The sequence below is a fragment of the Fringilla coelebs genome (genome assembly GCF_963513975.1).
Source record: "Fringilla coelebs genome assembly, chromosome: 3".
Classification (NCBI taxonomy): Eukaryota; Metazoa; Chordata; class Aves; order Passeriformes; family Fringillidae; genus Fringilla; species Fringilla coelebs.
In genome coordinates this window covers 65,830,303-65,848,136 of record NC_140030.1, presented here as the reverse complement: position 1 = coordinate 65,848,136, position 17,834 = coordinate 65,830,303, and the positions used below count along the sequence as shown (strand labels likewise).

At 38.4% G+C, this 17,834-nt stretch overlaps 1 protein-coding gene across 4 annotated transcripts in view; it reads right to left on the bottom strand.

Moving 5' to 3' along the window:
* Positions 1-17,834, bottom strand: part of UTRN (utrophin) — a gene marked incomplete at its 5' end in the record, with an annotated part of 335,751 nt that overhangs the window by 219,230 nt on the left and 98,687 nt on the right. For all 4 annotated transcript variants that reach the window (XM_084203642.1, XM_084203643.1, XM_084203641.1 and 1 more), the window contains 13 exons: positions 1,847-2,017; positions 3,367-3,522; positions 4,098-4,271; positions 4,708-4,836; positions 5,165-5,326; positions 6,703-6,852; positions 7,362-7,496; positions 9,034-9,213; positions 11,403-11,573; positions 12,450-12,605; positions 13,418-13,531; positions 14,237-14,449; positions 15,744-15,889. In XM_084203642.1, coding sequence (XP_084059768.1) covers positions 1,847-2,017; positions 3,367-3,522; positions 4,098-4,271; positions 4,708-4,836; positions 5,165-5,326; positions 6,703-6,852; positions 7,362-7,496; positions 9,034-9,213; positions 11,403-11,573; positions 12,450-12,605; positions 13,418-13,531; positions 14,237-14,449; positions 15,744-15,889 — 2,057 coding nt within the window. The remainder of the gene's footprint in view (positions 1-1,846; positions 2,018-3,366; positions 3,523-4,097; positions 4,272-4,707; positions 4,837-5,164; positions 5,327-6,702; positions 6,853-7,361; positions 7,497-9,033; positions 9,214-11,402; positions 11,574-12,449; positions 12,606-13,417; positions 13,532-14,236; positions 14,450-15,743; positions 15,890-17,834) is intronic.

The following is a 17,834-nucleotide window of genomic DNA, read 5'->3' as shown; positions in this document are numbered from 1 at the left end:
AAGTTTAGCCTTTAAAACCGCACTGGTCCCAAACACAAGGGAGGCAGATTTTACCTCCACGGGAAACAAATATATTGTAGATGATATTCTCTTGTGGAAAGAATTACACCAATTGTAATTGTCTTCTCTTTACAGTCACTCTCTGTAGATAATGATCTCATTTTTTAAGAGAGAGTGAGAGCACAATGCATGTGTCCTGATCAACTTAGGGACTCTTTTGGTTTGTTGTCTTAGGTCATCTTAACCATTTCTCTTCATTATGTAGGTAAAGCAAACGCATCACACTACATTGCAAGTGCATTTTTAAAAGGCTTTTTTCTGCATTGTAAAGCACAAAACACAAATTTCAAGAGACCCTCTGGATTCCTCCATACCTTTTCCTATTAAAGTACTTTTACATTTGGCAACAAAAAGCAATGTGGTAGGCCATGCCAAATATTTTTTTGAGAACCATCGCAACTTATTACTGCAGACGTTCAATTCAGTTGCAACATAATACAGAATCCCTATTGTTATATTATCTATAGACAGAAATGTAAATATATGTATCTTTAGCTCTACTCTTTTTTCCAAGTCATCTCTGCTTTTCAATAATTTTTTTAATCTAAAAACCCCACCTTTTTTAAAAGTGTGCATACTGACATGCAAATTAAGCAATATGCCATCTCTTTAGTATCAGCACACGGTTTCCATGTGGAAAACAAACCTCTTGCCATATAAGATCACCAATTATTATTGAGGATATCTGCCTACTTAGAAAATTCTTTGATGTCAGTGTACAGTGTGGTGAAGAAGGCACTTAATCACAGCCAGCATCTGGAGCTCCTTGAACATACTATCTATGAAGTAAGTAACTAATTACTTTATCATAGAAACAGAAACAAATACTCAAGTTACTACATTTTAAAATTGCCTCTAGAAAACTTGAAAACAGAAAGGACAAGTTTGAATGCGTATAGGACTTGTCCTCCAGCTGGTGCAGCATAAGAGCCTTTATTTGCATGGCTTACAAATGTATGGTATAATTCCAATAAGGATTCAAAGTTTGTTTGGAGAGCAATCTTGGTGATACTGCCACAGCAAAATCCTAGCACTAATAATTGCTAATCCTGACTGAAATGACTGAGGACAGGTTACATTAGATAAGTTTGCAATTTGGTGAGCTTTCAAGTTTTAAGACTGCAGACAGACCCACTCCAGAAGTAACAGGTGACAGAAAACAAAAACCGGAAAGGTCAGTCCTGCTGAATTGTATCAACTGACACTTGTGGCTAACTCCTAGTAATATCCAAATTTCTACAGTGTGAGAAAACATAATTACTCTGAAGTAACTAACACATTTGCCTGTTTCAATTAAAAGCTTTAACTTGTAGGTGAAAGAAAATAAGGAATCTTCTTTTGCAAAGTCACCATTTTGAAGACAAAGCTGTTTCAATGAAAAGTTACAAACTCAATTTTTCATGGAATGCACTTTTCATTCAATGCACTTTGTTTGCTCTATTAGTAAAATATTTCATCCAGTCCACAATTATATTTGCTGATAATTTAAAGAATATTATAATTGTGAAATGTGTAAGAGATACAGTAAGTCTTAAATACCCATTAGTACCAAATATATAGTAATTTCTTAAATATTTCACTCGTATTTAAGGTTGATGCAAAATGCCTGAGATGAAACAGATCAGACCAATTAAGGTACTGAACATGAAGTACTAATTCTACTAAAATTTCAGGATGTGGGAGATTTAGGAACAAGTTACAGGGATTTAAATTCACAGCCACTTAATACATAGTATTGCCATAATGTCAGAAATCTTTTCTACCAATATTTAGTAAGCATGCTTACTTTGGCCCAGGCAATTTCTGAATCTAGATCAGAAAGCAAGCTCTCTGAAGTGGACTTCTGCACGAGGTCAGCTTCAGTGGTAGCCAGCCACTCTGACAGAGAGGCAGACTCCTTCCTCATTTTGCGTGCCAGCTGAGTTGCTCTTTCCAGGTCTTGTTTTCCTTCTGTCACCTACCAAAAAAAAAAAAAAATTAAGAGGAACGAAAGAAAACAAAATTAGATTTTAAAAGACAGCAAATGCAAAAGTGCTAGCCAGTTAAAATGTCCACCTAAATATAAAATCCTTGCATCTTAAAACTGTCTTGCTTTAAGGAAGGACCCTAAAAGGAAAGTTTATAAACATCTGTATCTTACTATACAACAGAGAATATATATAATTTTAAATTGAGATACATGTAAAGGAGATAAAGAAACCTGCATACTAATTGTTTTATAGCTAGCAATCACCAAACTGATGTTTATCACTTTATTTTGATCCTTGAGCTGAAACTCAGAAGACTGTAGAATCTAGTCACTCACACAGGTAAAATTCATTTCCCCCTAGTAATTTGTAAGGCCTGCTGGCAGAAAATTGTAAAGAAAAGTTTCACTGAAAATCTAGTCTGCCCTTAAAAACATATCAGCAAAATAAATATGAAGCTTGATGTTTGTCGCACTAAAATAATTTGTATTTCACACCAGTTACACAACTAGTCTGGCCAGATTTTAACACAGACTTGAGAAGAACTCCAAGCCTCATATTCAGAATCAATTGACATTTCACAATATTGTGCTCTGTTCTTGCTCAGAAAGAAAAACCATAACATTATACTGCAAGTAACTCTGCCTTTCTACCCTTTCTTCATCTCTTGCCTACATGCCTTCTAGAATCCACAGCTTCCTGGATATTCTCAAATTCACAACTGCCAAATTTCCTAGGACCCATTCTGAGATATTCCAAGACTGTAATCTGATCTTTTACCACCATCTTAATTTATGGAGCACTGAACAAACATAAATCCACTTGGGATTCCATTTTAATTTAGGTAGAGAGTCCTACCTGCTCAGTAAGGCTTTAACAATTTTTAAACACTTCTCTTGGATAAGTAAATATTCAACTAATAAGAAAACTAAGCAATATTTAATGAACTTCAAGGGAAATACAGGCTTGCCTGAATTTTCTATTCCACACTGAGAGCAACCATTCAGATGGACTACAATTCAAAAGCATCATAACACCCAAAAAACCTCAGGTTGACTTACATTTCTAACATGATAATCTGACCATAAATTATCTTAAAGGACTTTAATGAATGGTAGGTCAGCTTTGCCAGGGCAATCAAAGTCCCGTGAACCTTCCTTTCTTCAAGGCTACCTCTCCTCCAGGGAGGTATGTATAATATTGAATCTCTCAACTGATTGCTCCTGAATGCAGCAACTAATCTACTTATTATCAGCTTTAGAATCAAACTTAAAACACTATCTAACAGCAGAGAAATGACATGCAGACAGATATTCTTACATTTATTTATTTTTCTTACCTGTGCCCCCAAGTCATTGTAAAGAAATTTCAGCGCTGTCAATTGTTCATCCATCCCTTTAGGATTATCCGTCTGCTGTTTCTGTACAATTTGCCTTCCTGTCTTGATGACAGTTTCAACTTCCAATTTCACCTCACTGAGGGTCTTATAGAGTTTCTAAAAGCACAAATATGTATATTGGTGATCAATTTGTAGTGCAGGTTTTCTGACTCTGCTTCCTTTGAGGACCTTCACTTCAAATTGCATTTAAATTGTGATTTATGAATTAATAGCAATATCTGACAAGAAGATTCCAAACTCCTGATTATATTTTATTCTGTTATATATACTGATATTTTATTATAGTTTTTATTTTCAAAAATTAATAAGATCAATAATTTAACAGTGTTTACTCCAAGGCCAATATTGAGATCTGTACTTCATCTTAGTATTTTGTTTTGTTCAAATACTAATGATTGTGATGCTTCTCCAGAACATAAGGATGAAGTAGGGAAGGGAGTTCATAAAAACTCAGCTGTTCTACCATATCTACAATCAACAGCCCACTGCTTTTATGTCCTACAAGAACATGAGATTTTTAGTTATCAAGTGCTCCGTTAGCACTTTCCAGTGAGCTGCAATAGTTCCATGATGACTTTAAGCACAATTTCTCTCAGGAGAGAGTTTAAGCAACAAGAACTAGAAGAAAAAGAAGCACCCCCTAGCACGAGTCATGAACATTGGATACATACCATGCACTTCTCCAAGTGAGCTTGGATTACATCTGGGTCAGTATCCTTCACATCCAAGACATGAAGTTCTGCTTTTACACCATCCAACACCCGCTTGCAATCTAACATGCGCTGCTCAAAATTGGCTGGTTTCTGGAAAAGCTGATACTTTGTACATACTTCCCGGAGCTTTCTCTGTTTTAATGAATATTACATGGAAAGATTGTTTTAAATTAGTACCTGCACTTCAAAAAATCACCTTTAAAGCATCTCACACCACAGCGTATAACCCATCATACCACCGCAAATCAATACATACAGAAGTTTGGCTTGGCAAATAATGGTGCCATCACCTATTCCTAATCTCTACCTGAGATACAAGAGAGATGTCATTCTATATCATATGCTTTAAAAATACCCATTCTACTCATATACAGACTGGCTGACTTTCTGCACTTATCCCATGATGCTTGTGAAATTTAAGCTTCCTTGTTCAATTCATCTAGGGCTGTTTGTTTCCTTATGAAAGCACATAAAAACACATACTATTTTCTTCTGAGTTTCATCTGACTGCAGCAAACAATTTACAGGCTGACACGGCAGGGTGTAAGGATGACTCTCATGTCTTTACCTGCAAAGCATCCAGCTGAGTTCCACCACGGGGAGACCTGCATTCAGGAGAAGCAGGAGGGAAAGAGCGAGCACTTTTCTTCAGCTCCTCTAAGGTGGATTCATGAGCTGCAATCTCAGCTTGAATTTTCTGCCATATCACAGAAGCAGGAAAGAAATACATTACAAAATTGCTTGCAGAGAGAGGAAGGGGAACTTTCCTACCACCCACCAGAAGTAAATCTACTCTGTAAAACTTAAACACCATCAGGTTTATTTTAAGTACTCTGCCTTTGGTGACAGATTGCTATATTGAAAAATGCTGTCATTCAGTACAACCTTAAAAAAAAAACATTCCAGATTACAGAAGATAACACCTAGTGCATCAGCACAGGACTGAGATTTATTACTAAGTCTAGACTGAACACTATCATCAAATATTTCCAAAAGTTTTGTAGCGAAGAGCTATACAGAAATACCTGGGCCTCCTGAGGCATCTGAAAGGCATCTATCCTGTCAGTCAGGTAAGATGTCAGCTGTCTATCCAGGTCTCCTAAACTTTCCTGCAAGACCTGCAGCATGTGGTCGGTTTCTCGCATGGTCTGAAGCTGTTGTTCCAGGGCGATCTGTCGGCTCACCGCCTGAGCAGGACAGAAAGGTGAGACAAAATGCAGCAGTAATTCAACACAAATCGTAGAAGACTTCTTCAAAACAAGGAGGAGAGACCAGAAAAGATCCTACTCCTGCAGGGCTGGCTAAAAAGAATCCTAGAAAACAGCAATTTTTGAAGCTTGCTGTGGCTTCTGAAACAGTAACTGACAAGCAGTGGAAGAGAAGGAGAGTTCTGCTGCTAGATACATGTGAGACAGCAAAAACACACCTCTCCTACTACCTCGGGAAGGAAGTATTCTGTTAAAACCACACCAGTTTCAAAAACTAGCTGCTCAATGGCAAACAGGAACTTCACAATGGACCAAAGATCACTGTTGTTAGATATTCACACTGTTAATATTCACATTTCCTTTCAAAACAATAAACTCATTCGGTTATACTGTCAAAACAGAAGTTCACAGTTTTTTCCCTTTATTGCCTCTTCCTTTAACAGCATCTGAAATGTCACTGCACAGGAACACAGATTCCCCACTATCAGCACGTGCATGCACAGACCTGTGCATGTGCACACACACAGCTGTGGAGAGCTGTCAAAAGCCCAGAGTGCCAGTGCTGCAGCTGCCAAAGCAAACAGGTTTTTATATGCCAAACCTGTTGTAACAGGAAAAACAGCAATCAATGCTAACTTAAATGCCAGCACATAGCCCCCAGCTGAGGGCACTGCATTCATGTTGCTCATTGTAATGAGGATGAACTGAAATTCCCCCTATGATTACATTTTTTCATCAGTGATGGAAAACTCCCATCCTACAATTTAGCAGGGGCCTGTATTACCAGGATACAGAACACAAATTACAAACCTGTGCTACCTGAAATACAGCTAGTCTTCCTCTACTTATTAAATCAATAAAAGACTAGACTGAAGTAGGAGAAGAGAAAGAGGACAACCTAATGGACAAGTAATGAGAAGAATGTTTTCCTTCTGTTCTTTGTTTCAGCATGACTTCTTCCTAGCTATTTCTAAGAGTGAAAATGTCACTTACACTCTTCATTTTTACAGTTAGTGCGAAAATGACCAGCATTTATGGCAGTAGCAAGGCGATATTAAGTTGTTAATATTGAGCTATTCCTTGATTTTGGAATTGCCCTTTTGTCAAAATTATCTAAAAAATACTAGGGCATCCCTACAGTGCAAGCTTGCAAAAGAAACTTCACTCATGTATAAAAAATAGAAAAGCATCTTGCTCTTTGGACATTTTTACAAATTGAAAACAGCTGACACCACTGATGCTATTTATTCTTTTCCTGTATTGCAGTCTGGTATCTTTGAATTCAGCTAACAAGAATCATTTCAGACTTGAGCTGAAAAATCCAGTCTACTTCAACCCTCACCCCAAGTTCTTACCAAGTGACTCAACTCCTCATAGCGGGCATTGAAAGCTTCCAATTTTTCACTGATGATGTCATCAAGAATCCCTCCATCAATCAGTGTCTGCCCGAGCTCCCGAATCTGGGTTCGATTATCAGCTGGGTGACGCAGGACTGACTCCAGGGACTAATTAGAAAAAGTTTTAAAGGTCAAGACACTGAATATTACTGCATTTTCAGAGCTGGAAATCTGGTTGTATACAAAAGTTTAACACTTCAACTGTCTTGAGAGTGCTCTAAAGGCATAAATCAGATATGGCTTAATTCACAATGGCACATGGCATTATGGCACAGAGGTAATTTTACTTTAGATAATCAAACTTCACAGCACTTTATGCCTACTCTCATAATTTCATACCACTATTGCCCTGGAAGGAATTAACCAATTTACACAGGCCAGGAGAGACCATACACTTTTATAACAGTACCAAGTATGGAACTATCACATCCAGTAAAAGTCCACTTTTGGTGGAGAATCCTGCAAATCTCCATTTTAAATTCAGATTAATATGTTCATTTAATGTGAAGAATCAGAATATTCAGCACATTTCAGTATGCTACTGAAGTGCAGAATTTTAGGTTTTTTTAAACAAAGCTATCTGAAAAATTACTTATCTGATAGAATCATTATAATACCTCGAGAGCATCATTGACAGCATCCAATTTATCAGGCAAATTTCCTGTCATTTGCACTCTTTCTTCCAGATTGTTTAGCCAAGCTGTTTCTAAATCAAGATACTGAAGCAGCTCAATCCAACAGGACCACACTTCCTAGGAGCAATAGAAAAGAAAGAATTAGCCTAGAATGCCAGTCATAGTTCCTATACCCTTTGAACAACTTAAAGATATGTGTCTGAGAAATCACCTAAAAGAGACAAGCAGAAAATATTAAACATGTCACAGTACAGTATGTTCTAGATAGAAAAATATGCAGCTCTATCAGGAAGATACAGAGAAAGGAGCATAGCAGTCACTAACTAAACTTGTGTTAAAACTATCACTGACTAAAGGTTCATATAACTATGCAAGAATGTAACAAAATGCATCCAATCCTCTTTGAAAGACAGGACACACACACTCTACCCCAGACCATAATCTCTTGTCCTAACTATTACTGGATTTCAACCTTTAATTTTTGGTAAATTCCTTTTTGCCTTCTTGGAAGATACACGGATCAGTAACAAGTCTGTGAGACAAGTTTACTTCTTTGCAGAAGTATCAAATACAATTACAAAAACAAAGCTAGATGGTGTCTCATGGATTCCAAATACATCATTTCAAGGGAAAGTAATCTTGGAAAGGAGTAAAATGCATTTATGCTGAAGCTACTGTATTCAGACATTTTCAGAGTCCTTCTCCACTTCTCTCTTGTGCCACTTCCCTTCATTTTACAGGATCACAGAATCACTTAAGTTGGATAAGATCTGAGAGATCATCCAATTCCAATCTATGACTAAACACCACCTTGTCAAGAAGACCACGGCATTAAATGCCACATCCATTCTTGCCTTACACACCTTCAGGGACAGTGACACCACCACATCACTGGGCAGCCCATTCCAATACTTAATCATTCTTTCTGTGAAGAAATTCTCCCCAATGCCCAACATAAACCTCCTCAGGAACAGCTTGAAACCATTTCCTCTCAACCTGTCACTGGCCTCAGAGAAGAGGCCAAACCCCACCTGGCTACACTCTCCTTTGAAGCACTTGTAGAGATAAGCCTCAGCTTCCTTTTCTCCACACTAAACACTCCCAGCTCCCTCAGGAGGTCCTCATAGCACTTGTGCTCCAAACCTTCCAACTAGCTTTGCTGCCCTAGTGAGAGGCCCAGAACTGGCCAAGGCACTCAAGGTGTGGCCCCACCAGCACCAGGTACATACAGAGGGACAATCACTTCCCCAGCCCTGCTGGCCACACTATTTCTAACACATGGGAAGATGCCATTCTGAGCCACCAGGGCACACTGCTGGCTCACATTCCACGGGTGTGTATCGGCATTATTGGGTCCTTCCAATATGGTCTTCCAGCCATTCTTTCCCCAGGCTGTAGCACTACATGGGGTTGTTGTGACCCAAGTGCATCACCTGGTACTTTGGTCTTGTTGAACCTCATACCTTTGGCTTCAGCCCACCAAATCAGCCTTTCCAGATTCCTCTGCAGAGCCTTCCTACCCTCCAGCAGATCAATACTCCCACCCAACTTGGTGTCATCCACAAATTTACTAAGGGTAGACTTGATAACCTCATCCAGAACATCAATAAAGGAATTGAGCAGATATTTCCAAGCAGAGAGCTATCATTCTTGCCTCCAAAGTGTGGCATTTCCCCCGGATCCGATTGCACAGTAGCTGGTAGTTCTCCAGCACAACATTCAACTCAGTTGCCAGGTCCTGACCACTGGATGGAACTTTGGCGGCCAACATCTTGATGTTGTCCTTGAGAATCTTCACCCTCACCTCCTTCTGCAACACATCCTCCTTCGCTCTCTGTCAAAATAAAACATATTACACTGTCAGCCTTCAATTGCCTCACACTCAGCTACTCACCACTCAAATCTAAGATAAGCAGTTTCACATTAGAGGTCTTGTTGCCAATGTATTTCTTGGGCCTGGACATAACAAAATACAGCACTAACTTGCATGGAATTCAGGCCATGTTAGCAAGTGGTGAAAGATCCTGTTTTATTAAGCACACAGATATATTAACTATTCATGGTTTATTCATTAAAATATACTCATGACTCAAAGCAAAAAAAAAATCAAGTTCAATGCTATTTCTATCATGCAAATACAAAAAACAAATTTACCAGAAAAAACAAATATATCAGGAAGAAAAAGGTAGGGTGAATTTACAGAAATGATGCATCTCAGAGCTCAGTAACTATCTTCTAAACTTATCCAGGAAAGATGATGTAATTACCCAGGACATGCGCAATTACAAAGCTGGAACTTCCCTCACCACTGTTGGGTGTGCTCGAGGAACACAAAAAAAGAATATCTAGAAGAATTCCTTTAATCTAACATCACTCAGAGGAGCCTGGCAACACATTTACAGGATAAGTACAATACAAATCCCAACACACAGGTCTGGAGAAACTGTATTGTCCCTTGTCAAATTGCCTTAGCCAGAACTGAGGAAGAAGGATAACTGGAAGACAGATCAGGCAGACCAGTCTGAGTCTCCCTGCTGAGACAAATAAAAGGCTTCAGAAATAGAGACTGCTCCTTATCTTTCTTTTCAGGTTTCAAGAACAATTTTAAGAAATTGAAATACCTCTGATAAATAATTGCACTACACAGTAGAATTTAGCACAATTTTTGTATATATATTTCAAGACGTCTTTTAAATGTAAGGCAATAAAATGTCAGTTAATAGAAGGGCAAAGAATAGAAAATTTTGGGAATATATCTTATGGCAGGATTTTCAAAAAACACACAGCCTTATCTTAAACTTATTCCTCTTTAAATCTATTCCTCCTGTCAGCAGGAGTTCCACTCAGTTCAAATGAGAGCATATGCAAAAATGAGCCACATCCAGAGAGTGCTTTTTGCCAGTCCTGAAAGTAGTCCCAGGATAATACTGCTACTGCAAATGAAAGGGAATTTTAAGTGTTACAATAAGCTTAGAGGCTCACTGACATAACTGTCATAATATACACAACATAATCTGGATTTGACAAAGGTAAATGTGCTAAAAGTCTCACAGATTTGCCAGTGAAAAGAAGGCTCTTTCATTCCTTGGCTTGTGTTCAGCCAGCTGTCAGACTATGTGATCTCAAGTGGCTTCAAAGGACATGAATATATTAAAACTCTTGTTAAGGACTGCTTCAGAAAAACCCTTCAAAAGGGACAATTCAAAACTTCAAATGGCTTCATTAAAGCACTTGTAAGGGAGAATTTTTTTTTAATTGTCTAGTATAGTGGATACTCATTTAAAAAGTGTACCCAAATAAAAACATTTATGAAGATATGACTGAACTTTTAGATTATAAAGCAGGAAATTACTTACTCTGTACAAGTATCCAAGAAAATTATCTGTTCGACTGACAATATTATATAATGAGACAAAAATATCTCCTTCCTCTCCATTTACTTGGTCACCAGACTCAAAAAGAAGAGAAGCAGAGACCAATATCTCTCACTGATCCTTGTGGATCCCTTCCAACTTACGATATTAAAAAAAAAAAAAACACTGGTTGCAACAGTTGAGGAACACATTATAACCTTACAACACACCTATTTTAAAGTCATTTTCTAAATGTTGAGTTAGAATACTTAGGGGACAAGAAACTGAGGTCCAAGGGATAGAAGAAAGTCTTCACAACCACTAATTTAGATAGAAATAAAAGATGACACTATACCTTTTCCCAAGTTTTGTCTCTTGCAAAATCTTTCCATATTCCTAATATGCTATACATAAAAAGCCTGACTCAACAGCTGAGCAAGCTGTTATTTATTATGAATTCCCTATGCCTCATGGCCAAAAAGAACATCTGCTTTTATAATTTATGCTTTAAAAATCAAAAATTCCACAAAGCAAAGATGAAAAATGCCACTAATCTTGCCATGACCTGAGCTCCTTTCCAAAAATATAATTCCATAAAAGGTCAACCCCCAAAGCTTTAAGGTTCTGTTTCTCTTTAATCAGGCCTCTACAATGAGCTGGCATTGCTGACCTTCATTTCCTCTACTGCATTCTCCAGCTCTTCAGGGGACTTGTATTCAAAATCTTTCTCCAAATATTCTTCTTCAGCTTGGGTCATCCATTCTTGCATCTCTGCCAAATCCTTCTTCAGATTTACAGCTTTTTCCTGACTTTCAGACAGGCGATTTTTCTGACTAATGATCTAAAGTCCAAGGTGGAGAAAGAAATAGCAGCTTTGTTACTTAAATGTCCTTGTACATGTGAAAAACCACAAGTCTTTGTTAAAATATCTTACTACCAAAACATTTTCAGGCCTTTTTAATTAACGGAGCACTTTTACACGCACACACAAACTTATGAACCCTTTTTAGCAGATCAATTAAATCTAAAAGCGAGGGAAGGAGAAATAGGACCCTTTTTTCCTCCTTCATTGAACATAAACTGGTAACAATCCCTGGAAAAAATCAGACAGAATAAAATCCTCTTCTGATTACAAGTATCATAGAATCATTATACTGAGCAATAAAACACTCTCCAGGCCTCACTTCTTTCCACAACCCAGATACTCTGGATTCTATATCAACAGCAAAGCTCTCTAAACACAGATTTTCATCTGCAATTGCAACAACATAAATATGTTTCTACCAACAGCAGAAAGCTTCCACCCAAAATAAACAACCAAATACACCAAATTGGAGTGGTGGTCTATTTTTAGCTTTTTATTTTTCAAAGCTGCTTGGAAACCAATAAAAATTATACAGGGACAGCATTAATATTCCAGTCTGCAGAAACAAGAAAAAAAGGTCAGATCTTCCTCCCACACTCTCCAGAAAGAGCAGTATAAAGCCAAGTGAACAAATTTTTAATTACCGACAATTATAGAGTTTATTTCGCTCCTTCTGGTCAGGTACCAAGAAACAAGTGCATCCAAGTTGGGCTTCAGCCACTTTGACAGTGAAACAAGTAAAACATTCTCATCCCACTGTTTCACTGCTTCACCTCCCCACAATCCTCACAATGCCACACAACCAGGCAGCTGCAGCAACAAGCAAGCACTAGCAACATGTGGAGAACTCACCTGTTTGCTGAGCTTCTCCCACTGAGTCTGGCAATCTACTAGCCTAGACTTTGTCCAAGTATTTATGCTCGCAATAGGCTGAGCTCTTAAAGCAGCCTCTACTTCTTTCATCTCTTTCAGTGATGGTTCAATTGTCTCCATTTCATTGATAAACACCTGAACACACATCAGAAAAAATGAATGTTGTTCTTCAGCAAGATATAACATTAATTTATAACAGTATCAATAATTTTGCCACTTTCAATTATTCCAGAAAAAGTTTTTGGAGCAGATCAATGCAGTGATCAGATCAATACCAGACTGCTTAAGATAATCCTTCAGTGATTCAAAATATCAGAACTATGCAACTAAAGAACAAAGTACAGCTTGCCATACACAGCATAAACATTTCCATATGCCAAAAGTCAACATCAAAACAACACCAGTTTGAAGATTATATGCACTAAATATTCTGCTATTTCTGGTGTACTTCAATTTATATTCTTCTCCTGGAAACAAACATTTGAAGGTACACTGTAATTACTTACTATAGGATGAAATTCTACATGTGATCATTATGTGACACTGACTGGCCAGGAATCTTCCTTGCAAAATTCTAAACTCTAGGACTTTGATCAGTTATTTGCTTCTTACTTTTACTACATTTGGTAATTTAATGCAGAAGGCACTTTTTACCCACAGATTCAATTCCATAATCACAAAATTTGGGAAAAATATATAAGCCTGTTATAGAGGAAATAATGTCAACTTGTGGATAGGTATTTATAACTACAGTGAAGACCTTAAAAAGGCACAAAATATTATAGATGCAAAAAAAGAAAACAACTCAAACGTGCCCTGAAGAAAGATAAAACAATTTTTCTAGTGGGCTTGATGTGCTATCAACAGTACTTAATAATACAAGCAAAATAATAAAGAAGAGATGCTACTTGTTATTTCAAAAGACTCCTTATAAGAGCCAAACTCACTGTGCACTGGTCAAGTTGCCTTTGAAGTCCTTCAGTATCCCCTTGAACAGCCTTTTCTGTCATCAAGAAGTCTTTCACTCCATCCATCCACTTCTGAACAACTTTAGAGTCAGTCTAAATCAAATATAGTAAGGAACATTGATACATGGCTGTGATGAAGAATGTATGGATGTTGCACTTCAACTTCCAGCAGCTTGCAAAGGGTGTTCTTCAAGCTGCTGGCATAGTCTTAGTTTTGAATCAGACCAACTTTTATTTAATTTTTGGGTTTGTTTTGATGGGCTTTTTGGGGGCAAGAGGAGCATCACAAATTTCTCTGAATATTAAACTCACAATAGTGATATTCTTCCATCCACCAGAGCATGGTTTTCTAACTTCCTTGTACTAATTCTTCATGACTGTTCACCAAAAACTTACTTGAAGGAGCAAGTTTTCTGTAGCAGGCATGGAATTACACTTTAAGACTAGTGGGCATCTGACACCAATCATACTGAAGATCATCAACCCCTACTGGGATTAACAGCACAGCTGGCATATCCTTGACCTTAGCATAACCTTTGCTTATGAAAAGGGAAGGAAACTAATTTTAAGTGAAAAGTATTTCTGTTAGAAGACAAAATAATGTCCTGGGCACATTAGAATTCCACTTCTATGCTGCTACAAATATACTATATATGCTTTCAGCCTCTGCCACACTAGTGGATCATCAAAATTCCACTTCTCAATCAGTTTCATCTGGACTCCTGCAGGAACACAAAGAAAGGTCTATAAAGCAACTGATTTATGCATGCCAAAAAAAAAAAAATCCTTTCATTTTACCTCAAATATTCTCAACTTGGGCATAATTTCCTCCAGTAGTTTAACATCTTTGGAAATCTTGAGCTTTAACTTGTCCCAGCGCCCCTGCACATCCTTGAACTCTTGCATGTAGGTGTTTTTTACGTCCGAAGATGTATGCTTCTCCAAAGCCTTTGTTTCTTCAGCAAGTTTATCTACCCTGGGCTTCTGGGCTTCCAGTGTCTCATAAACTGTCTATAACAAAAGGAAAAAAAGCTTCCTTCCAGTTTGAGCCATACAGTAGGTACACACGTACAAATGCAAGTACATCAAAGTGATACTTGTGCAGACTCAATGAAGAGTGATACTCCAGTTACAGCAGTTATTGCAGCAGAGATGTCCAAACAACCTTTTAAACAGCAAAACCTTCAGCTGCTGTGCTGGTGCAGCAGCAGTGACTACAGAAGGGGTAGCAAAGCTTGGCCTCAACATGCACAAGCATCTACACCTCTCGTGTTCTGCGCCGTACTGGCACTCAAGTCAACAAAGCAATGGCTGTGCCACTGCACTCTGAGAGCAAACTGCAATGCAGACAGACCAGGACCTCAGTATGTTCATACCCCCAAAAGTTTGTTTTTTAAAAGCACATGCAAACCAGCTGAGTGTGTTCTTCCAAGTTTTATAAACTGAAATATAATTTTTTAGTTACAAAAAAAGCTCTGTATACTCAAGTTTTGAAAACTACTTTCCCAGATGGGATACAGGGAAGATACATTCTGAGTATATTCACTATGACATTGCTGATATAAAGAGTCACTTGATTTGAAAGAGGTAATTTACTAATATGAAAAATAACAGCTGAAGGTATAAGCCAAAACATGAAAAATGCTGCCACTTCATTGAACTGGGTGAATATATTTACCCAGTGCTTGGAGGGGAGGGGGGAAAGCCTGCACACCACAGTCCCTTCAGGAGAGCAAAGGCACGTTCAGAGGAGGTCACCCTGCCCCAGGGAAGGACATGGACCCCCAAGGACAGAATCAGGCCAGGCACAGGCATGACTGTGGTGTGGCTCAGGCAGGTGCAGCTCTCAGTTCCTCGTTTTCCTTACAACTGCACTCAGCAACAGAGGAGTAGACCTTGGATCAGGTCAGCAACCCAATCTAACCCAGCCTCTAGAAGGGAGATGCTCTTGGAGCCCTAACACTTGTTTTGCAGCTCCTGAGCACAGGAGGTACATGCACACCAGAGAGTGCCCTCTGAGGTCCTTTTCCCCTGGCTGAGCAGCCCCAGCTCTCAGCCCCATCTCCTGTCACAGGCAGCATGAGAAGCTGTGAAGTCTTGCAGGCTCAGAGATACCCAGCCCTCGCCTGGACATGTCCCTCAGCAGCCTGATAATTCAACAAGCCACCTCCAAAAGTTGGTTCCACACCCACATCCCTGACACCCCTCTGAGCAGTGTTAGCTTCCCCAACTGAAAGCAAGGCAAGAGAAGAGAAGGTGACAGCAGTGGGGTAACCTCCTTACTCAGTGCAAAGGGGAGGGTTACCTTGGCCTGCTGCAGGGCGCTCTCCACCTTGCTGGGCTCGCTCAGGCCACTGGCAATGCCGTGCTGCTTGCCCTCCAGCTCGCTCAGCGCGTCCTTCAGCTGCTGCAGGGACTCCACGTACTCCCGGCTCGGCTGCCTTTCTGTCTCTGGGACCATGGAAAAGAGGAAGGGAACAAAACACAAAGTAAGGAAATGCACTTGAACCCAAATCATAGGAGATGTGAACATAATTAACTTTCCAAGAGCTAAAAAACTCTTCAACAGATAGCATTCTTTTTCCTCTAAAAATATTTAATATATAACATACAAGCATATAGAATATAATAATAAATATGTAATTACAACCTTCCAAAAAATTTACAAACTCAGTCCCATTTTCAGAAATTCTTGTTATAAACTTAAGCACCTAAATTTGTTTGGGTGTGTGGGGTGGTAGAATCAGTAGTATTTAAATTATATGTTACCGTACCAAGAATAATCCATAGTATTTAAAATATATAAACCACCCAAATTTAGCATTTTGCATTTTTAAGCTTTAAACATATCTACTATTTATCTACAAATACACACACACTGATATCTACTATATATAGAAAATACAGTATAGCAAATATAACAGCCATTCATTACATATTAAATTTAAAATACACTCTAGATATAGGAATTATAAAAGCTAGTATTTATAAATATGTGTGTGTATATAGATATATATAAAAAACATATTAGCATGGGCTTGTGTTTTGCTTGCATTTTTTACATCTTTTTAATATATTTACCCACACAAATATATAAAAATAGCAGCTTTCAGCCTGTTGCCAGAACAGAGACACCATCTAGGAAGAGTTAAAAGGGAATTAAATTTTGGATGGAGCATCTGCTTGCCATCTTCAACCACTTCTCAAAATCTGTTCAATCCAGCCCCATGTGGAATCCCAGGCAGGAGGCAGCACCTCACTGGCATTTCAGAATGAAAACAGCCAATTGGAATAACTGCAGCAAACAGGACTTTGCCTGTAAGTCCTGTACTGTGGTATGCACATTCTCTGGCCCTGGATTCCTAAGCAATTTTGTTACTGCCCCATGTGAAAATTAATCTAAGTCTTGTTCTGACTCACCAGGCAGCTTTTCAACAGCTTACTGTCAGAACTGTCCTACCTTTTATAAAAATGAGTCAACATTTTTGAGAGAATCAGAGTTATCCAGCTCTCTTTTCTCAAAAATCTAGCTCAATTTAAAGAGCGGAGGGGGAAAAAATAATAGCATATAGGTGCACTGTCACCAAATGACAGAAAATCCTGAAGGAGAAGAAAGTAGTTGAAGTAGTTTCCCAGTGACAAAAATATTGAGTCAATTCCCATCTAAAAAATGCCCATAGAGTTGGGACTGAGTAGCTCTCTGTGGGGGAATTTGCAGATGAGCAGAGCCATAAGAGGAGCTGGCCTTCTGTCAGTCAAAGCCTGCCAAGTTCACAAATGCCTAAGTCACACCACCAGTTGTTTCCACCAGTAACATAGCTCTGGAAGTGTTTACCTTGCAGCAATTCAACTATGCTGTAAATAAACAGCTAAAACCCTGAACTGACATTTCCCTCTCTTTGTCAGCAATATACCTTCTCAGCAGGTTGTCTCATTCAAAAGACACACAAACATAAATTTAATGTGTTAGAATATATCTGGTGTTTCTACCGAGCAATAACTGGTTCAAACAGATCAATAACACCTCAAGTGATGTGTGACACCAAAAAAAAGTATTTTTGTCACATGATATGTAGTTACCAAAATACAAAATACCAATAAAATTACTCACAAGTACATGAACCCAAAACAGCTATAAAATAATAACTAGTCACAGTAAGAATGAAAACATCCCCTTGTAATTTGAACATGGCTGACAGATACTTCATTCATATAGTTTTCTGCATGGATATAATTGAAGATGCAGGCCTGGTACAACACATTGTATAGATGGCCTAACAATTTAGGAATTGAGCCTATTTTTACTACATACAGAATAGAGGGTTAATGCTCTTCCATTTGGAGCTGTTAATAAAACACTTCCTCAAATTACTCTGAAACAAAAACTAAGGGAAAA